This window comes from Lissotriton helveticus, chromosome 11 (assembly GCF_964261635.1).
Source record: "Lissotriton helveticus chromosome 11, aLisHel1.1, whole genome shotgun sequence".
In the NCBI taxonomy this organism is placed as follows: Eukaryota; Metazoa; Chordata; class Amphibia; order Caudata; family Salamandridae; genus Lissotriton; species Lissotriton helveticus.
Genome location: NC_136072.1, coordinates 1,079,548,790 through 1,079,571,404, shown reverse-complemented (window position 1 = coordinate 1,079,571,404; position 22,615 = coordinate 1,079,548,790). Strand labels below are relative to the sequence as shown.

The window sequence follows — 22,615 nt, the reverse complement described above, 5'->3', positions numbered from 1 at the left end:
GACCAGGTGATCCTCCCAGGTGGAGCTAAAGACAGCAATATCATCTAGATAAGCTGCACAATAGTCATCCAGTCCTGTGAAAACTTGATTCACCAGCCTTTGGAAAGTGGCAGGTGCATTCTTCAAACCAAAGGGCATTAGCACAAATTGATAATGTCTTCCTGGGGTTGAAAATGCTGTCTTGGCTTTTGCATCCTCAGCTAATCTGATTTGCCAGTAGCCTGCTGTCAGGTCAAATGTGCTCAGGAACTTGGCAGAAGCCAATCTATCAATGAGCTCATCTGCCCTGGGGATGGGGTGGGCATCTGTCCTAGTGACAGCATTGAGACCTCTGTAGTCCACACAAAACCTCATCTCTCTCTTACCATCTTGGGTGTGAGGTTTTGGCACCAGGACTACTGGACTGGCCCAAGGGCTCTCTGAGGGATCAATAACTCCCAGCTCCAACATCTTTTGAACCTCTGTCTAATGCAGTCCCTGACATGGTCAGGTTGCCTGTAGATTTTACTCTTGACAGGCAGGCTGTCACCAGTGTCCACCTCATGGGTGCACCAGCTTGTCTGACTTGGGGTCAGGGAAAACAGATGTATGAAGGACTGAAGAACTTGTCTGCAATCCTGTTGCTGATGATCAGAGAGGCTGTCTGCAAAGACTACACCATCTACTGACCCATCATCAGGGTTCTGAGTAAACAGGTCTGGGAGAGGGTCACTCTCTTCCTCCTGCCCCTCATCTGTAGCCATGAGCAAGTCCATGTCTGCCCTGTCGACAAATACTTTTAGTCTGTTGACATGAAGCACCCTGTGGGGGCTTCTGGGAGTCCCAAGGTCCACCAAGTAGGTGACATCTCCCTTCTGTTCAACTATTGTATGGGGTCCAGATCATTTGTCCTGGAGTGCTGCTGGGGCCACTGGCTCCAACACCCACACTTTCTGTCCTGGCTGGTACACAGTCAGCACAGCCTGTTGGTCATGCCAAGCTTTCTGAAGTTCTTGGCTGGCCTCAAGGTTTTTGGAAGCCTTCTCCATATACTCAGCCATCCTGGAGCGGAGACCAAGTACATAGTCCACTATGTCAAGTTTAGGCTTTTAGAGAGGTAACTCCCATCCTTCCTTCACAAGACATAGGGGTCCTCTTACAGGATGCCCAAACAAAAGTTCAAAAGGGCTGTAGCCAACCCTCTTTTGTGGGACCTCTCTGTAAGCAAACAGAAGGCAGGGTAAAAGGATGTCCCATCTTCGCCTCAGCTTTTCAGGTAACCCTTTTATCATCCCTTTGAGGGTCTTATTGAATCTCTCCACAAGCCCATTACACTGTGGGTGATAGGGGGTGGTGAACTTATAGTTGACACCACACTCCTTCCACATTGCAGTTAAATATCCTGACATGAAGTTTGCACCTCTGTCAGAGACAACCTCCTTTGGAAACCCCACTCTGGAGAAAACTCCAAGTAGGGCCCTTGCCACAACAGGAGCTGTTGCGGTCCTCAGGGGAATAGCTTCTGGATACCTGGTGGTATGATCCACTACCACCAGTATAAATCTGTGCCCAGATGCTGTTTGGGGGTCCATTGGTCATACAATGTCTATCCCCACTCTCTCAAAGGGTACCCCCACCACAGGTAGTGGTATGAGGGGGGCCTTTGTTGTGCCACCTGATTTGCCAGTGGCTTGGCAGATAACACAGGAGCAACAAAACTCCTTGGTATCTTCTGACATATGGGGCCAGTGAAAGTGAGGGACAAGCCTGTCCCAAGTCTTGTTCTGGCCCAGGTGTCCTGCTAAGGGAATATCATGGGCCAAGGTAAGAAGGAAGCCCCTAAATTGCAGAGGAATAACCAACCTCCTGGAAGCACCAGGCTTGGGGTCTCTAGCCTCTGAATAAAGGAGCCCATCATCCCAATACACTTAATGGGTACCTTGAGCATTCCCAGCAGCCTCAGCAGCAGCCTGCTGTCTGAGGAGTTCAAGAGAGGAAGAATCCAATTGAGCCTGCCTCAGATCTGCCCTTGAGGGCCCCCCTGTCCCAAGAAACTCAACCTGATCAGGCTCAAGCTCTTCTAGGACAGTTCCCTCTTGGATCTCAGAATCATCCTCCTGGGAGGGCTGACCCTCAACCTGAGGCAGGGGGAAGGCACTGCGTTAACCCTCTTGCTCTTTCTCTTGGGTAGTGTCTGGTCTATTGTTTCAGGATCCAGCACTTGTTCAGGTAAGCACTTTTTGGCCTGTGACCTGGTCACAGCAAGGACATGTGCTGATATTCCCAGCATTTATGCATGGGTCCTATACTCCACCTCAGACCAAACTGAGGTTTCAAGATCATTACCTAACAGACACTCTACTGGGAGGTCTGAACTCACAACAACTCTTTTGAGGCCAGTTACCCCTCCCCAGGAGAAGTTAGCAACTGCCATACTATGGGAGGTAGTGGCATTGCTAGCGTTGGTCACTAGGTAGGTTTCACCTAGTATGATCTGGTTAGGGTTCACAAAGTTAGGTGTCACCATAGTGACACTGGCACATGTGTCCCTGTAGGCCTGAGCCATCTTGTCATTAATAAAAGGTGTCTGTCTGTACTTGCTCATATTACTGGGACTTACAGTAGAGGGCATTGCTATGTCCCCATCACAGACAAGAACAGCCTGAGTTGGTACTCTGACTAGGCCAGAGTCCACCTCAGTTCCCAGGGTCAACCCTACTACACCCTTTTGCTGGGAACCACCACTAACAGCTGGACTAGGGGGAACAGTTGCCTTAGGGGCAATGGTGGTTGGTGCTGTTCCCTTCTTGGTGCACTCACTAAACCAGTGAGAGACTGACTTACAGTATCCACACCAGGGCTTCTTTGGACCTTCTTGTTTTTGTTTGTTCTTTTTGGAGCCACCCTCCCCCTGTGCCTTTTGGGGGTCTGGTGAAGACTTCTGGTCTTTTTGTTTCTGCTCATTACCCTTCTAGTCTGCCTTTTTCTGATCACCCCCTTGGTTCTGGTTTTTCTGCTTGATCCTGGTTCTGAACCATTTGTCTGCCTTCTTTCCCAATTCTTGGGGAGAGGTCAGTTCAGAGTCAATCAGGTACTGATGCAATAGCTTTTTTTGACAGTTGCTAAGGATTTGCTCTCTCATGATCAAATTATACAATCCTGTGTAGTCCCTAACTTGACTTCACAATAACCAGCCTTCCAGAGCCTTAGTGGCACAATCAACAAAATCAGTCCAGTCCTGAGTCTGTGTCTTCTAGGTATCTCTGAACATCAACCTATACTGTTCAGTGGTTAGGCCAAACCGATCAATCAGAGCACTCTTCAGTACAGAGTAGTTGTTAGCATCCCCATCACTAACTGTGAGGAGCTTGTCTCTACCTTTTTCGGAAAGGGAGAACCATAAGATTGCTGCCCACTGACTTTGCGGTACCTGCTGCACTTTGCAGGCTCTCTCCAAAGCAGTAATCCATTTGTGGATGTCATCCCCTTCTTTATAGGGGGCACAATCTTGCTTAGGTGTCTATTTTCATAGGACCTATCTTTATCCTTAGGGATATTGCTGCCACCAGTGGGTTCTAACCCACTCTCTCTATGCTCTCTAGCACGAGCAAGCTTCTCTTTGGCCAGGGCAACCTCAAGTTCCTGTCTCTCAATCCTAAGAGCAGCTTCTCTCATCTTTGCCTCATGTTCCCTTCTCTGAGGGGAAGTCATCCCTCTCTGAGTAAGGCCATGAGAGCTATTTGAAGCATGAGATTGGAGAGATTCCCTGGAGTGGGATCGTCCTCTTCTCTGGCCCTGGTTAAGCCCACTTGGGGGTCTGTATGAGGGCTGCCCATACTGACTCCCATGTATGCTTAAGTTAGCCTGGCTAAGTCTTCTGACTGAGACCTGGCTGTTTGTCTCAAGATCAGAATCATCTTCTTCTACCCCCTCTTCTTCTTCTGGTACAGGAGTATCAGTATTATCATCAGTAGAGGGGAAGACTTCATCTGCACTACCTGTGTCACCTGTCTTAGGTGGCTGTTGAGCATCATACTCTTCTAAGAGCTCAACCAGGAACTTGAGGGTAGGGTTTGAACCCTGTTTTAGCCTTCTAGAAGTACACAATTGTCTAGATTGTTGGAAGGCTAAGGCTTCATATCTTGAAGCAGTCCTCAAGGGATCTACTTCTTCAGGCAGAGAACCACTGGGGTTCACTGGATGAGACATGGTTTCTATGTGTTTTCCTACAGAACCTTTCTAGGAGTTGTAGTCAGGGTGTGCTAGGCCCAGGCTCTACAACAGCTAAGTTCAGTAGAACTTAAGTATACTAAGACTTTTTTTATATGTACCTACAGGTACCTATGTGATCTTTCAAATGATATCTCAAGATTACAAGTGGTAAAACAACAGCAAGCTCTACTCCCAACCGCTGCACACCAATGTGAGAAGTTGGTCTGGTATATGATGTTCACTATTCTAGTGAACACCTTGCACCCGTCCAAACAACCCTTAGGATAGCTGGTCTATAAGGTTGACTTACAACCATCACCATAAGGGTTGTTTTGACTGGTGCAAGGTGTTCACTAGAATAGTGAACATCATATACCAGGCCAACTTCTCACAGGTACTCCCCCTTTATTTCTATCACCTTTGACTCTTAGGGACGGTGGAACAGGAGGTGGGGTGGGGGATTGAGGTTGGCCCGGGTGTGCTGGCTTTCTCACTTTCTTGCTAACTAATGTAGCTGGGCACATATCCCCAGAATAAGTTGCTGGGCTCGAATAATTAGACCTCATTGGCCTAGTGAGATTCTGCCGGGGACCTTTCCTGAAGAACTTGATTGTGCTTCTGGTTTTGGGTTGTGCCACCTAACTGTACACTTCCTTTCCATACTTCCCACATTTGTCTTTCTTTCTTCCTTTGTTCTGTCATAGTGATATTTTTTTAGGTGAGATTAGAGGAGCAAATTACGGAAAGAGGAAGGGCAGGTTGTAGGAGAAAGGGGCTTTGACCTCAGCCCATAGCAACATAAATACTAGCAGCAACAGAAGTGTCTAAAGAAATATTTATACTTAGGAGTTGGAAGGGGGGCTTGATGAGGAGACAGAGACTCCACCACAAGTCTCTAGAAGAGTGTTCTCTGTCTTGGATGGAGTCTGCTATCAATATAATAATGGGCCATTGCTTCTGATTTTTGGCAATGTCTCTTTCTTTCTGATTACCCTTTTGCCCCTCTTTTCACTCATTGAAACTCTATGTTACAGTGTGGGTGGCAAACCTGAAAGCAAGTCATTAACAAGCACATTTTGACAAGGATGTCAGTATATTTGAAAGAAGCTATAGGGGTCTGTGGGACTTGAAAGAACATTAAAGGTCAAGTCCCTGTGGAATATTACAAAACTGTGTGAGTGAAAGATAATTACCTCTACTACATCAGCTCCTGTGACTTTTGCACTTGGATTCATGGGTCCAACAGTGCAAGTGGCACCGCGTCTTGGGTTTCCTTGTTCCAGCTTTGCCTGTTCCCTAATGCCAGATACTACCCGGGACACCTCTACCTGCAGTAAGCCATCTTAATTTGAGTGTGAGCTAACCCTGGGCGTAGTGGGCGTAGTGGGGCTTCGCGGAGCTACGTGAAGTGGGCGAGAAACTACGCCCACCTCCGCACTCCGCGTAGCCCCACTACGCACCGCAGGCCTCCCTCCCGCCCTCCCTAAATACTTTAAATTAAAAGTGGAAAAGAATTAAAACGCACTTACCTTGCCCGCCGCTGCCCGCCGCTGCCCGCCGCGTCCCCGGGGCTCGCTATCTTCATGGCTGCCGTCTTGTGTACTAATGCGCATGAGCGGGCGACCGCGCATGCGCATTTCTCGTGAGAAATGCGCATGCGCGGCCGCTCGCGCATGCGCATTAGAGTGCGCATTAAAGTGCCTTTTAATTCTTTTACACTATTAATTTAAAGTATTTAGGGAGGGCGGGAGGGAGGCGGGTGGCGGCCAGCTACGCTCCGTCTGCGGAGCGTGCATAGTGCCGGATTCTACGCCTGCTACGCAAAATGCGTAGAAGCCGGCACTACGCACACTCCGTGCACGGAACGTAGCCGCCCGCCCAGGGTTAGTGTGAGCATGGTACTGACGTGTGTGAACCCAGCAACTCACGTTGTGCTAACTGATTTTCCTCTGGTTGTGTGTTGATGCATGCAGGTTGTGAGTTAACCCTCACATAGCTGTGCATTAACCTTCACTTGGTTGATGAGATAACCCTCACCAGGTCATGTGCTGATGCAGTACATCTCACCGTTAGGTACGTACAATAAGCACCCCCAGAGGTTGCGTGCTATTGCTGACCATGCAACCCTCACCTGGTTGTCTACTCATCCTGTGACTATCCCTTGGATATTTGCTGATTCTGTGGGTTTTGAATGGTTGTATGCTGACCTCTGAGCATGGTAGCGAGACATTGTGTACTAAGGGGCATATATTTACAAGCCCTTTAGTACAGATGGTCACTTTTTTTGATGTTGTGGTGGCAATACGGGCTTTGCCTCATTTGCAAAGCAACGTTTAGCCACTTAACGCAGCTTAACGTCACCTTGTAAATAAGGCCCCCTTGTCACGCTAGACTTAGCGTGAAAGGGGTGGGCAATGGGTGTTGCGGTGGGCGTTCGGCTGCAACACCCATTGATTTTGACGCTGCCCCATCATAAATATGGGGCAGTGCCAAAAGTAAGACCAGGGAAAACCTGTTCTTAACAGGGCGCCATGAGGAGCAATGCTTTATTTCTCCTAGTTTTTGATGTTTATTGCTGCAACAGCAAAATGCCATGCATAATTGTTTATGTACAGGAAGGTGTCCCTTCATGCACATAAACAATCATTCCCCACAATGCAGGTACCCTTGCACTATGGTGCGAGGGTGCCTTCGTTGGCGCTAGGCAGCTGAAATTAGTGACAGTGCAGGGGGAAACGCAGGGCTGCACTGTCTTGCTGTAAATACGGTGCAGCCCTGCGTTTCAGAAGTGGCGGAGCACGGCGTTAAGCCACGAAGGATTACTCTGCGCTCCGTCGCTTCTTTGTACATATGCCCCTAAATGTCATGCTACAAGGATATCCTAACAACAAAATAGACAGCCAAAATAATGTAGGTTGACTATACTTAACTCCAAATCTATGTATCTTGAAGATATATCAAACTTTTACATGCGTACCGCGTTGTACAGCAGATATAAATGTGGGGAAAGTATCAAAGCATAGCTTTTGTACTGAAAGGCTCTCCGTAAGGTGTGTCCATGTTGCAAGTACGTGGCAGCATAAAGTACGCATGCGATGGGGGAGAGAAAAACACTGCTATATCTTAGTAGATATATATTGTCAAGGTGTATAGATTTGAAGTTATGAATATTAAACCTATACTTTTTACCATTATATACATAACTCCACAATATTTTGGTTAGCCATAGTTTTGGCTATGGTATTCTTGAAGAACAATGTTTAGTGCACAACAATCTGACATACAACCAACCATGGGATCCTCATCTGCTGACGCTGTGCCTCTTCTCAGCATATCTGCTTACACTGAGCACCTTACATACTGTGAGGTGATATCCGCCTGGTTGGTTTACTATGCAGCCCTCACCTGATTGTGCAGTCGCTGCAGCTCCTCCAAGCTCTGTTTCATACTGTGCTGTTCACAGTGTAGAAGATCCCGAAGTGCTCTTGAGTCCTCACTCGTCCGCTTGATCTGTTCTTCTAGTGCCTCGTCATCACTTCGGCGACAGCCCTACAAGAGAACCATGATATGTTCATCACTTATCGTGGCTGGCACAGGAAATAAATACATTTACCTGTACAAGGTACAATATAAACAACACAAATTATCATTTGTCAGAAAATTCAGACAACGCTGCAATTTTCCAATGCTGGTGAGTCTTTTGTGAACTCAACTCTCAAGAATCTGGTTTGAGATCCTCTAAAGAAACTAATGTGGCTGAGTATCATAAGACACACTCAGACTTCAGCCATTGTGTGTGTGTGTGTGTGTATGTATGTGAACAAGCACTCATGGAGTGCGAAACGCGTCACGTAGGGCTTATGGCGTGAATAAACCCTACTTTATTTGACTACCTGCTGTTTGGTGTGGATTTATAGTACCTGAGTGCGCGCCTGGCACGCCGTTTTGGATTCATATATATATATATATATATATATATATATATATTGTGTGTGTGTATAGGCGCATGGCGGACTCGTCTGCCAAAACACGCCTGGGTTCATCCATGGAATAAACTTTTCTTTGATTTATCGCATCCCACAGAGTCAGTGCCTGCTTTGCATGTTTTGAAATTAGGACTGGATATATATATATATATATATATATATATATATATATATATATATATATATATATATATATATATATATATATATATAAATCTGTTTACCGCTCTCTCACATCGACTTCTTTCAACTGAAGCAGGTGTGGACCACAAGTAAGTGCATCAGTTCCTTTTTATTTGTCGGCCATAATGCGTTTCCGTCCAGCCGGACCTTGATCACATGACAATGCCGATTCATTTTACCACCCCTTTTAAAGTGACAAGTGCATACTGTGATTGGTACTGGAAAGTTAACATGGAAAACATACTGCCAGATGGTATTCTTCAGAGTTACAGTACAGTTTGATTGTGCATTACATAACACCACTTTCAATGTAGTTTGTTAAGTATTATTGGGAAATGCTATTCCTTTCCCCATATAAATATATAGATAACAGTAAATTAAGGACATTGTCAATAATAATGATAAAAACATTGAAATTGTCACACGTTGGAATAAATAGATAAATGAATAAATATTTACTATTAAAAAGCTGAAAGAACGGGGCGTGGCTTAGCGGGCAAGCATGGTGGACGCTGCCTAGAGGAGCTCCGTCCGGCCTGTCATTTATCCGATCAAATATCCTGTCTCCCCGGTCCTTGCTGATACCCAGAGCGGCGGTCGAGCCTGTGGAACCCTTACGACACCCTCCGGTGCTGTTTTCTGGGGTCTGGGGGCCAAGGTCACGGAGGGGCAGAGAGGGACGGATCGAGGCCTGGTTGGGTGCCGTGCGGCCGGGGCCTCGAGTTTGGCGATGCCGAGCCCGAGCCATACTTCGTGGCGGAACCCGGGGGGGCGGGAGTGCCCCGGGCTCCCCTGGTGTGCTGCGGAGGCTCAACAGACATCCGACGCTGGCAGTGGGGGCAAGCGGAGATCCTGAGCCCCATAGAGTGACGGTGCTGCGGGGACCTCCGCAGCGCGAGGCCTGGTGGCCCATGTGAAGCCGGGGATTACATTTTGGCAACAGTCTTGGGAGAGCCCGGGAAGTGGGCGCCCCTGGCCGGGAGGCAGTCGGCCCCTCGGGGAGCTACAGCGTCACAATTGGCCCAGGACTAGCGGCGACGGTGGGGAGCGGCCACGCTGGCACATACTGTCCCACCTGATTCAATATTGGAGGTGTGCAGCACCTGGGTCAGAGAAGCTCGCCGGCTACGCCGTTACCACTTTAAAGAGGCCCTGAACGTATCGCCGAGGACAGACAGTGGAAGGAATGGCCTAGACTCCTGGGCAGACCGGAGGTGTGGTGACCTGCTGTGGCGGGGCCGGACAGCCAATGGTGCCTCCTGCAGCGACGCCCTCAGTACCGCAACGTCGTGAGGAAGGTGGGTGACGGATCGGCCCCCGGGGGAGGCTGGAGCTGTGCACGAGGTCAGAAGTGGAGGTCGCCGCATCCCTTGGGCCTGAGGAAGGGCCGTGGCCTATGCGGGGGTCTAGGTGGAGAGCTGGAAGGTGATATCCGTGAAGGCAGCAAGGGGCCAGGAACAGTGGTGAGCAGCGGAGTGACGCAGAGTGAGCCCGAGCGGCGGTGGCCCGTCTGCCCCTGATCGGTCCTGGTGAGCCTATCGGGCAAGTCAAGTATAGGACGTGGTGAGACCCCACTAGCTCCTTGCCCCCAGCGGCACAAGTGCAGACATCCAGAGGTCCGGGCACTGGGTCCCAGGGCGACTGCCCCAGCCGCGGACCAAGATGACTAGAGGTGGAAGTGGCGGAGGGACTTCAAAGCAGGGTCCCATTGATAAATTCACGGGGCTGAGTGGCGGAGCTGGGGCCGCCGGAGGCCCACAGGGCTCGGGGCCGGACAATGCAGCAATTCTGGCGGCAATAACCCAATCCCAGGATATGTTGGATGCGAAAATAGGAGCAGTGGGGGCAGATGTCATGCTGTTGCGCGAGGACCTGCGCAACGCGTGGCCCTCATCACGGAGGCTGAAACCAGGATATCGGGGGTGGAGGACGATGTGGCGGTCTTGAAGCAGAAGGTAGCCAGTATGGAGGGGATCCAGAAAGGCCTAGCGCTCAGAGTCGAGGATGCGGAAGGGTGGGCCCGACGGAACAACTTGAGATTTGTAGGATTTCCGGAGGGCTGCGAGAAGGGCAACATGGAGAGTTTCCTGACCAGGTGGCTGGAGGGCTAGCTCCCACCCGATTCCCTCTCCAGTTGTTTCGTCATAGAACGGGCACACAGGGCTCTTATACAAAAACCGCCTGAGGGGTCGCGCCCTCGGGCAGTAATAGCCAAACTATTGAACTATCATGATCGGGACACTATTCTGCGACAGGCGCGGGCAAAGGAGCCCCTCATGTGCGACAACCACAAGATCCTGATCTTTCCGGACTACACCAGGCTCGTCCAGCAGCAGAGGCAGACCTTCACGGCGGCCAAGGCACGTCTACGGGATCTTAAGCTCCCCTATGCTTTACTATACCCGTCCCGCTTGCGAGTGGTGTACCACTCCCGCACGTTATTCTTCGACACCCCGGAGGAGGTGTTCCATTGGACCGATGAGACGGTGAAAGTGAGGGTGCATACTCCGCCGGGCCGCGACTCGGATTTGTCATCAAGCGGGCACTGAGGCGGACTCCCAGACACTCTCGGAGCCAAAACAACTGGAGATCCAGATCTCGGGGGCGCTCTAACTCCGGGAGGGCGGCGGATGGTGACCTGCCGCACACGGACCTTTGAGCTCCTGAACTTTGCGTGGCAGAACTGCAGAGTGTACGGCCGTCTGCGGTACCTGGTAGGATGGAGACACCCTAAGACGTAGTTCTGGGGAAACAAGGAATGGCTAACAGAGACTGCTGAACTGTAGTGATATTGCTTGTTTGGGGTGGCAGTGGGGGAAGGGGGGGCGATATATTAGGGGCGGATGCTTTCCCCCTGGTTTAGAGTTCTTTTCTTCTGGGGAGGGAGGTTGGGCGGGTTGTTGGGGATCCATTGGCGTGGACGCCCCCGGGTCCCACGTTCGGGATCAGGGGTTGCCCACGCCGCGACAGGTACTTCATAGTTCTTTGAGGTATGGGGGGGTTGGGTGTTTTGCGGGGGAGGGTGTTTACGGGGGGATGGTTGAGGTTGATTTGGGGGGGCGGAAGCACAGTCCTGACAATGTTGCTGTGGGGTTGAGTGTACACATAATTGGCGCATGTGGAGGTTCATTGATACAAGGGGTCATTAATGTCACGCCCGGATGATGGGGCCGCTGGGCCTAGGGGCACGCTTCGTATCCTTAGTTGGAATGTAAGGGGAGTGCTGGATAAGATCAAGCGGGGGCGGTCCTGAAACAGGCCAAAAGGGCGGAGACAGATGTAGTGATGCTGCAAGAAACACATCTAATGGGCAATACAACGCTATGCCTCCAGCGATACGGATATCATCAGGTTTTCCATGCTGGTTTCGCCAGGGGCTCCAGAGGTGTAGCCATACTGGTACACCGTAGGGTCCCCTATGTCCACTCCACTCACTGGGTAGACACACAGGGCCGATACATCTTTGTTCAGGGTACATTGGGAGAGGAACCTGTTGTGTTTGGCAGTGTGTATGCCCCACCCCCGTTGCAGTGGTCGCTGGTGGAAAAGATACTGGCGGTGTGGGCTGATATCCCGAATGCACTGGCAGTTATTGGTGGTGACTGGAATGATGTGGTTTATAGTGCACATGATAGGTGCAGGCCTGGGGGGGAGACGGTGGCAGCTGGACATACCAAACTGAGTGCTATGATTAGGAACCTGGGCTGGGTGGACACATGGAGGTACATACATGGCGCACGATGAGAATACACCTTTCTTTCACCAGTCCATAAATCTTTCTCCAGACCCGATTACTTATTTGTTCCTCTGGTGGCTCAGGGCAGGGTAGAGGCGGCAGACATATTGCCGCGAGGGCTGTCGGATCACTCCCCTACGGCTGTAACGGTGCACAGACATAATATCGACTCCAAAATATCGACTGGAAAGAATATCGAGTTTTAAATATCGTTTGGAGAAAATATCGACTAGACAGAATATCGACAGTCAAAATATCGTTTTTAAGGTAAGTGAAGTAATATCGACTGTAAATAATATAGACAGTGAAAATATCCAAGTATATAATCTAGATAGTAAAAAATATAGTTTTTTCAATAATATTTAATTATTTATAGTGTTTTTATGTTATAATATATGTGAAAAGTGTCATTTTTTTTAATAATTATTTTTAATTAATAATTTTTTTTAATTATTGTGTAATTTTATTCTGTAGCGGGTTGTGGGTTTATAGGGGAATAGGGTGGGAAGTAATTTAATTATAATAAATTAAATATGTAAATTTATTAATTGGTAGTAATAATTAATTAATTGGTAATTAAATAACATATGTTAATTATTTACAATTTAATTGGTAATTAATTTAATTTAATTGATTAATTGCTAATTATGTTAAATTAAAGGGGTATTTTTAGGGTTCAGGGTCAGTTTTCAGTTTTTGGGCAAAGGGGTATTTTTAGGGTTCAGGGTCAGTTTTCAGTTTTTGGGTAAAGGGGTATTTTTAGAGTTCAGGGTCAGTTTTCAGTTTTTGGGCAAAGGGGTATTTTTAGGGTTCAGGGTCAGTTTTCAGTTTTTGGGTAAAGGGGTATTTTTAGGGTTCAGGGTCAGTTTTCAGTTTTTGGGTAAAGGGGTATTTTTAGGGTTCAGGGTCAGTTTTCAGTTTTTGGGTAAAGGGGTATTTTTAGGGTTCAGGGTCAGTTTTCAGTTTTTGGGTAAAGGGGTATTTTTAGGGTTCAGGGTCAGTTTTTGGGTAAAGGGGTATTTTTAGGGTTCAGGGTCAGTTTTCAGTTTTTGGGCAAAGGGGTATTTTTAGGGTTCAGGGTCAGTTTTCAGTTTTTGGGTAAAGGGGTATTTTTAGGGTTCAGGGTCAGTTTTCAGTTTTTGGGTAAAGGGGTATTTTTAGGGTTCAGGGTCAGTTTTCAGTTTTTGGGTAAAGGGGTATTTTTAGGGTTCAGGGTAAGTTTGGGGTTTTTGGGGTACATATACAATATTGCCTATTATTTAATTAAATTTTGTTACTATATATATATGTTTTAAGAAATATGATGAAAAAAAAATATTTTTTTACTGTCATTAATTATTTAATTATTAAAAGTTATTTTAAGTATTGTTAATTATATTTTAGTAATTAATTTTTTATATTAATGTAATTAAACATTGTTTTTAGTAAAGTCGATATTTTTAACAACGATATTTTTGTAAACGATATTTTGTACTCGATATTTTTGTACTTACCTGTTTGTAGATAGAAACTCGATATTTTGTACTCGATATTTTCTCAACGATATTTTGGGTAGTCGATATTCTTTCAGTCGATATTCTTTCAGTGATCCTTCTGTAACTATAGGTTTGGATCGACGGCGGCGGCCATTTCGTTGGCGCCTCTCTGTCTGGCACTTGCAACTAGGAGATTACCAAGCGCACATGCGGGAGGCAATAGCGCAGTACTTAGCCGAGAATGTCGGGACAGTGGCGGACACGGCGACGTTATGGGAGTCTATGAAGCCCACGTTGCGGGGCATAGACATTGCTTGGTGTGTGGCAGCCCGGAAGAGGCATAGGGAGGCCCTAGACCAGCCTGAGGCGGAGATCAAGGATTTGGAGCACTGCAGCAGCCCTGAGGGGGGGAGCCGGACAGTGAAGCAGTTGATGTTGGTGCAGCAGTCTTATGCCTCGTTGCTACTGGATGAGGCGCGGCAGCAGTGGCTTACGACTCGGAGCAGAATATATCAATGGGGGGACTAAGCTGGGACGATGCTGCATAGACTGTGTCAGGGCCAGTTCCAGATTCAGACCCCCCCCCCGAGGATCTTAGATGGTTCCGGTTCCCTAATTACAGTCCTCAAGTCGCTTGTGGAGGGCTTTGCAGCATATTACGCGGATTTATACTCCTCACATGAATGCATATCTGCGGACCTCGTTGATAGATTCATAGCTGATTTGCCGCCGCGGGCAGTTTCGGATGAAGCCCGGGACCGTCTTGACTGTCCACTAACGGAGGACGAGCTGGGGGTAGCCCTAGGGGAGTTGAACACTGGAAAGGCCCCTGGCCCCAATGGCTTCCCCAGTGAATTCTTTAAGAAGTTCCATCTACAATTGGGGGCCCATTATAGGGCGGTGGTAGAAGAAGCTAGGGAGCGTGGCAACCTGCCCCCGGACTGGAGACATGCGGAAGTGGTGGTGTTCCACAAACCTGGTCGGCCCCCAGAGCAGTACGCCTCGTACCGCCCAATCTCCCTCTTGATTGTGGAGGCCAAAGTATTGGCCAAGGCGCTGGCCAATTGGTTATTGCCGTATATCACTGAACTTATACACCCTGATCAGGCCGGCTTTATGCCCCAATGGGCGACACGCCACAATATCAGGCGGGCTCATGTTGCAATGGCAGCGATCCAGTCCACCGGGGCGCAGGCTGCGCTATTCCTGGCTGATATGGACAGGGCGTTTGATTCTCTTAGTTTGACATATCTGTTCTCGCTCCTACCGCGGCTGAATCTGGGGCCCATATTCCTGTCTTATGTGAAGTTGCTGTATACAGACCTGACGGCTTCTGTCAGGATAGCGGGGAAGCTGTCCTCGAGCTTTGTCATCGAGAGGGGCACCAGGCAGGGTTGCCCCCTCTCGCCCTACCTATTCGCCTTGGCCATGGAGCCCCTGGCTGCTTGGGTCCGCATGGATGCACAGATGAGGGGGTTCGAGTGGGCGCGGGGCCTGTCTGATCTAATTGCGCTCTATGCGGATGACGTCCTGTTTTTTTTGACAGATCTTAATAGGTCGGGGCCTCGTCTCCTACGCATCCTGCAAATATTTGGCGAGACATCTGGCCTATATATGAACCCGCGCAAATCTACGCTCTGGGTGCTGGGGAGTGGCCCGGCAGTTGGAGTTTGGGCATCGGAGCTCCAGAGGGCAGTCGGGGGCATCAAATATCTAGGTGTGTTCCTATCCGAGATCCCCGCAGTCTCATGGGAGCGAAATGTGGTGCCAGTCTGGGACCGGACCCGGGCAGATATCAAAATATGGTCCTGTATGCCACTGACCACCTATGGTAGATCGGCCATATTCAAAATGGTGGCCCTGCCTCGACTGCTATATCAATTGCAAAATCATCCGAATTGTATCCCGCCTGCTTGGTTTAAGCAAGTTGACTCAGTCCTTGGGCAAGTCCTTGGGGTGGGCGGTTCGGTCCGGGTGGCGCTGCACACATGTTTCCGTTCAACGTATAGTGGGGGTTTGGCGCCTTCGGATGTTCTTTCCTATTACCAAGCGTCACATCTCTTAGTATTGAATGACTGGTGGTATGGGGACAGGGGAGACCCGGCATATGCACTGGAGCGGTTTCTGATGGAGCCGCACACACTCCACACATTGCTCTATGCGACGAGTTGGCGCAAGGCCTTACCGCCAGTGACGCAAGTTGTATTTGATGTTTGGAAGCGAGCGCTGCGGCGGATGGGATGGTGGCAGACCCTGACCGAAGAAACTCCTCTTTGGCGTAATGGCCGCCTACCCGGCCTAGGAGCCCTTTCGGGATTCACGGGGTGGGACGACATTGGAATTTCTAAATTGGGCGACGTCATGACGGGGACGGCGCTCAAGTCGTTTCAGGATCTGAGTGAGGAATATAATATGCCTCGCACACAATTCTTCCGCTACTTACAATTTCGCCATGCCCTGGCCTCTGACCTGAAGGGATTGACCTCGCTTCCTGAATTTAGTCCGTTGGAGGCCCGAGTTTTCATGGGGGAGATTGAGAATAAAAAGATTTCACGCATATACCAATCCCTGGTCATACACTGTTCCTCTGATTTGCAAAAACTAAAGGAGACCTGGGAGACTGATGTTGGGACACTGGAGGAGGAGGACTGGAATGAGGCGCTGATGGGTCCTAGGAGCGCGGCCATTTCGGTTCGCCTTCGACTAATTCAGTTTAAATACCTCCACAGGGTGTATTACACGTGGCGGAGGCTGTGGAGGGCGGGCCTCATTGCGTCCCCAGAATGAACTAGGTGTGGATGTGAGGAGGGCACTTTCTTTCCTACTGTGTGGAGTTGTGGATGTCTAGAGGGAGTCTGGCGTGGAGTTTGGAATGGTTTGGATGAGGCGCTGGGCTGGGTGCTCCCGCGCACACCACGACTGGGATTGCTGCATGTGCTAGATGGAGTGGGAGGCAACCTCTATAAGAGACACCTATTGTTACTGGGACTCACGGTGGCCAAACAAGATATTGCGAGGGCATGGAAGGACCCGCGGGCCCCGTCACTTGTGGCATGGAAAAGGGGCCTAGATTTTTGTATGGGGATGGAGAAACCCATCTTTTTTGCTCGAGGCTGCCCCCGTAAGCATTACAAAATTTGGAAGCGATGGGCTGACTACAGGGGCCTATGGCTAGAGCCTCCACCAGAGCAGGACCCGGACTTGGATGAACGAGAGCGAGCTGTGCCACTGATTGTGTGTATACGGATGGTCGGAATTATCTGAGACCGTGCAGGGGGGGAGGGATCCGGGTGGGATGGGGGTTGGGGGTAGTTGGGGGGGGGGGGAGGGAGGTGGGTTCATTATTTGCAATAATACCACATGTTAAAATCAGGATGGATTGCATTGCTTTATATATGTACTTATGACTGGCAAATGCCTCTGGGGTACAGGGTTCTGCGATTTCTGTGTGATCTATCAATAAAATACGTTTTGGAAAAAAAAAAATCTGAAAGAACGATGAATATTGTAAAATCAGTTACCCTCAAATATATGGGTTTGGTGTGATACATAACTGCCTAATGCAATGTTCCTGCTGTACTGATGACACAACATCTGCCTACTCCAGGTTCATACTAGGGAGCCAGTTATTTATACTCCCCCGCTTGTATCCATTGCTACCGTCTAATTCCCTTAATCTTAATGTGCTCGTGCAAATTTAATCAGTGCTGCACAGGTCCTCAACCTGTGGCGACCCATAAGATATTTAAAAGTGCATATATGCTAAAAATAGGCAAAAAAACACTATTGTCGTGGTTCAGGTCGGTTTAGCAGCCTCCTTTGTTTACAGTAAAATACATGTGCAAATTAATTCCCATTTGGACTCATCTGTACTCCCGACTGCACCCTATGTTGAAAGGAAGAGTAAATGTTATTGGTGGATTTTTTAAACTGTAGGGGTTACTCTATATAATCCTGCTGTCGGCAAGTGTACATATCCTCCGTTGTGTTGAGGCCTCCCGGAGACTTACTATCGAAATTCAATATACATTAACTGTATGACTGTGATGTACACCACTGTTTTCTGCACAGTTAATAAAAAGTAAAAAAAAAAAAAAAGAAATTCAATATATATCTGCTTTCTAGTTTCCTAAGGTTCCCCTCTCTATCACCTCCCCTTCTATTAATGTGTACTGTGTCAACGAGGTAATACTAAAAATGTTTGAGGTTATTATCCTGAATTTCCTTAAAGTGCCTTGCCACCGGGTAGTATGGATCATGATGATTGATAGCCCTGATGTGTTGTAAGATTCTTTTATTGGCAGGTAGTTTAGTGCTTCCCACATATTTTAGATTGCAGGAGCATTCTAAAACATATATGGCGTAGTCAGTTTTACAGGGAAGTGATTTATTGATTTTAATTAATTTTTCACTGAATGGAGTTTTGTATGTCTTCTTATTTATTCCATTCTGACATGCCTTTCTGCTTTTGCATTTTGCCAACCCATTCCGCTATGTCAAACAGTTTTGTTGATCCGTGGTTTCAGGGCTGCTTTTGACTAAACTATTATGCATTGATGGCGCTCTCCTATAAGTAATTCCCAAATTTTGTGGAAATGTTGTTCCTATAAGTAGGTCACTCTGTACAATAGGCCAATTGCGTTGCATAATGTTTCTTAGCGTTTTTTACTGTGCATTATAGGCTAGAATCAGTCTAAGCTTCATGGGTTCTTGTTTTTGGCTAGAATCGTTCTCCTTAGTTTTCAGTAAGAGGCATCAATCTTGACCCTGAGTTTTGGTGATCGCAGCATCTACTGTTTTAACAGAGTATCCACCGGATAAAAATCTCTTTTTGCTCGCCTGCTGTGCTTTTGCTAAATCTTTGGGGTTGCAGCAGACTCTTTTTAATCGCAACATATCCCCAAAGGGGATTGTGAGAAGTTGGCCTGGCATATGCTGTCCACTATTCTAGTGGGCACCTTGCACCAGTCCAAACGACCCTTATTGGTGGTAGGTTTAAAGACAACCTATATAGAAAGCTATCCTAGAGGTAGCTGTGGAGAGCAGCCTTCAGGCTAAGTCTTGAAGGAATGTAAAGCAGCTTGTTTTACCAGTCTATAGTCTCATGAATGGCCAAATGAAACGAGAACCACACCAGGTATATATATAAAATATATGTATTTATTCTAAACACATCCCTCTAGTCTCTTAATGAGGCTAGAGGCAAAAGTACATTCAGTAAACTTATTTAGCACATAGTAAATTAGCACAATATATGTTGAGCCCTAGGGGCGTTCCAAACCATATTCTAAGAAAGTGGTATAAGAACCATGACTGACATAGGTACAAGGCCTAGAGCCTTTAGAATCGCTGGGGCCACCAGGAACCCCCCATGGTAGTGACACAGGGGACCCACGGGGGACGCGTGAACTGTCTAAACACAGCCGCGAATCACCATTAACTTCTATCGGGGAAAGTCCCGGTTGGAAAATTACAGATTAAGGACACTTAGAAGAGGACTTGGAGCAAACCCCTTTAGAACTAGGAGGTTCTAGAGTCAACACCCACGGGAGCACTGGAGTACTCAAGTTACCTCACCCAGGGAAGTCGGGTGATTAGGTGTCTTTTCGTGTTGGGTTTCGTCATCGATTTCAATGGCAAGCTGCTGAAAAGTGCTGCAGGCGACCAAGTGGAAAGTGTCCGGGTGGATCCAAGGGTGGATCGGAGATCTGAAGAACCTGAAAGCAGAGGGGACAGAGTCTGGGTCATTTGCCAGTGACCAGGAAGGCGATGAGAAGATGTCAACCAATGTCGGGTGATTTCAGGTGAAGAAGGTGAAGCTTGACTCTTCAGCCACGAGGACCAGGAGGCGTCGGGGATGACCAGGAGCTGGATTCGAGCTGTCCCACAAAGGATGTCGAGTGCTGCGGTATCGGTTTCCGGATTGGACCCAACAAGCCTTAGCAACTGCAACCCATGCTGAAAGCAAAGATTGGCTTCGGTGCAGAGCAGCAAGGTCTGAGGGACTCACCCTTTGGAGTCAGGGCACATCTGGAGCAACCAGGAAAGTCCAAGGAACAAGGAGGAGGTTACCTTCGTGGGGACCCACCAGTCGACAGACCAGGGATCGCAAAGGGGCCTCGAGCAGAAATGCTAGAAGTGGGCTCATGGAACACTCCGTTCCATGGACCACAATCTTCGGTGCAGATGGTGTTTGGGGTTTGGACTACAAGTGGCCCAATACACAACTTCGGGAAGCTTGGGAAGTCGATGCACTAGCAAATGTGCACGGTGTCCAGGAGTTCCGGTCCCACGTCACTCATGAGGGCTACGGGTCTCAGCTTTGCTGGGATCTCGGGTCAGCCTCTGAGAAATCTGGAAGTCCATGTCCTGAGTCGCAAATCCATGGAGATCCGGCGGGAGCCTTGGAAATGCAGACCGGCAAGATGATTCTTTGGTGCCTGTTTGAACAAGGGAGTCACTCCTTGACCCCAAGGGAGATTCTTCCGTCTTCTAGTCGATGTAGAATATCGATGTTCCAGGATATATGTTGCAGAGTTTCGTCCAGGTGTAATCTGAAGTCCTAAGGACTGGGTTTCCATACTTATACTAAGTTAGGGGGTTGGACATACTCTGGGGACCCACCTATGGGAGGATCCATGGAGGGGGGTGGCTACACCCTTTTTCTCTTTGTCCAGTTTCACGCCAGAGCAGGGGCTGAGTGCCCCTGCAACCGGTTTGAACTGGGATATGCACAGGGACACCAATTGTGCCCCCAGCACGGTCTGAAAAGCATTCTATGAATGTACCCACCCAGCCCCAATACACTAAAGCCTGTCTGTGACAAGGTTACACCTCCCTGTGACAGAAAACCTATTGTACAGGTCTCCCCTGCCGGAGTTTCATCCAGCAGCAGGAGGCCAGACTCGTGTCTGTGGCTGCAGCATCCATTTTGTGATGCTGGGGCTCTTTTAAACACAGGGTCAGACTGATTTGCATATAGCCATGTCTGAACTGGGGTGGCAGAGTGGGCTAAAGAATGGTGATGGATTAAACCCAGATCTCTTGACTGGGTGTGAGTGTTTGATTGATTCAGATGCTCCGTCCATCACCACCCCCTTTTGTACCGCTCTTTTAAACTATTACCAGTTAGGTCAGTGTGTACATGTCTCTCCCTCTAGAAGGGTAGAATTCTACCCCCACCGCCAGGACTGGCGGAGGGGTAGGATTCTAAAGTGTTTGACACCAAACACGACATGTTTCCATGCAGTCATTCCAAAGTTAGCATTTACCGCAAGATTATAATGCACTTAAGAGTATATGGTCTGGCTGCATAACAGAACAGCTGCAGAGAATAGATTCTGAAAACTGCAGAGGGGTCCTGCTCATGTCTGGGCACCCTCTCACACAAAACCAAGCACTCTGCCTTCAGGATTGATAATGCCTGCCGTTGGAGTGACTTATAGGTTTATATGTGTCAGTGATTAAAGGTAGATATAGGTAACCTATATCTTAGTAAGGGGTGCACGCACCACCTTACCCAGGCTGCAGTAGCAGACATGTGGTGCCATTTTGGAAGGCTTCCCAGGGGTGGCATAATACATGCTTCAGCATCTAGTAGGCCTCTGGAGTACCTATACCCGTGCGGCCACATGCATCATTGTAGGATTTTGCGATTCATAAATTGCGAAAATTAAGGAATCGCAATTTAGGAATTGCAAAATCCTATGCATCAAGAAATCCTAAAAGTTTTGGGGATTTCTTAATTTTCGGTATTTACGATTCCTTAATTGCGAATCGCAATTAAGGAATGGCCTATAGAGGCCCATAGGAATCAGTGCCTTTTAGCATTTTTTTTTTGCGAATCGCAATTTGTTGATGCATTTCAAGGGTGCCAAAGGACCCCCCCCTGCACCCTTGAAATGTTTTTTTAAGTGCAAGTTTCACACACACATGTCCAAAGGACATGTGTTTGTGTAACATGACACTTTCAAAAATGCTTTTTTGAGCATTTTTGAAAGATTTCGCAAATTAACACGAGGGTCAACCTCGTGTTAATTTGCTCCTCCTATTTCAGAATTCGCATTTTTTTTAAAACATTCATGCATTGCATTTAAGAATCGCACAAATGCGATTCCTTAAATGCAATCGCATTTTTAGGAATTGCAAAAAATTGCGTTTTTTCAAAAATTGTTTCATGCATACCAAAAAGTGATTTTGGAATCGCAAACGGCTGAATTTTACGATTCACACCGTTTGCGACTCCAAAATCGTTTGATGCATGTGGCCGTTAGTACCTAAGGTACCATATACTAGGGACTCACAAGGGTAACGCAGTAACCAATCTGGAGTGTACCTAATGTACATGCAATCAAATTAGGGAGGGAGCAGCTATGCTGGGGTCCTGGTTAGCAGGGCCCCAGCTAGACTAAAGTTGAAAAACAGTGAAACACCAGCAAAAAGTGGGGGTAACCATAGTAAGCAGATCCGACTCTCCTACAGGGATGCTTTCAACCAGATGTCTCGGTGGAAGCTCGAGGAGTGAAGCACTGAGTATCCAGCCGTTTCCTTCCTATAAACTCTGGAAAGAAAATGAATCTTTGTATCACTAATGACTGAAGTGAAATTCAAATTGATGTAATTTTTGTTGATAGCAGCGCGACAATTGGTAGCTTCCAGCATGCTAAGTAATGGAACATGCGTAGTAAATGCATGCTAAGTAATGGCAACTGTGAACTAAAATATGCGTAGTAATGGTAATACGAAGTAATGACCGCGTGGTAAAGGTAGAATACCGGTGGACAGTTTAGTGACGGCATCCATTTCTTCTTTGCAAGACCAAGGGGAACAACTACGATCACTCAAACCAAAAGTACATGAAGTACTATTCAGAGGCTGGTTGTATATTGAATAAAACAAATATTTTCGACATAGTAGCAAGACGTGTCTGGACGCCATTCGTCAAAGGGGTTCTCACACCCACTCTCACTGTGAGATTCTTCCCTCCCTTTTCACAGAAAGAGGTAACTGTGTTCCATCTTGACTGGCTGATGGAGGTGTTTCTT

The 22,615-nt window shown here is 47.9% G+C and overlaps 1 protein-coding gene across 1 annotated transcript in view; it reads right to left on the bottom strand.

Annotated features, from left to right (window-relative positions):
• Positions 1-22,615, bottom strand: part of BICDL1 (BICD family like cargo adaptor 1) — a 358,177-nt gene that overhangs the window by 72,181 nt on the left and 263,381 nt on the right. Inside the window, exon 7 of the mRNA XM_078667656.1 lies at positions 7,597-7,740. Coding sequence (XP_078523782.1) covers positions 7,597-7,740 — 144 coding nt within the window. The remainder of the gene's footprint in view (positions 1-7,596; positions 7,741-22,615) is intronic.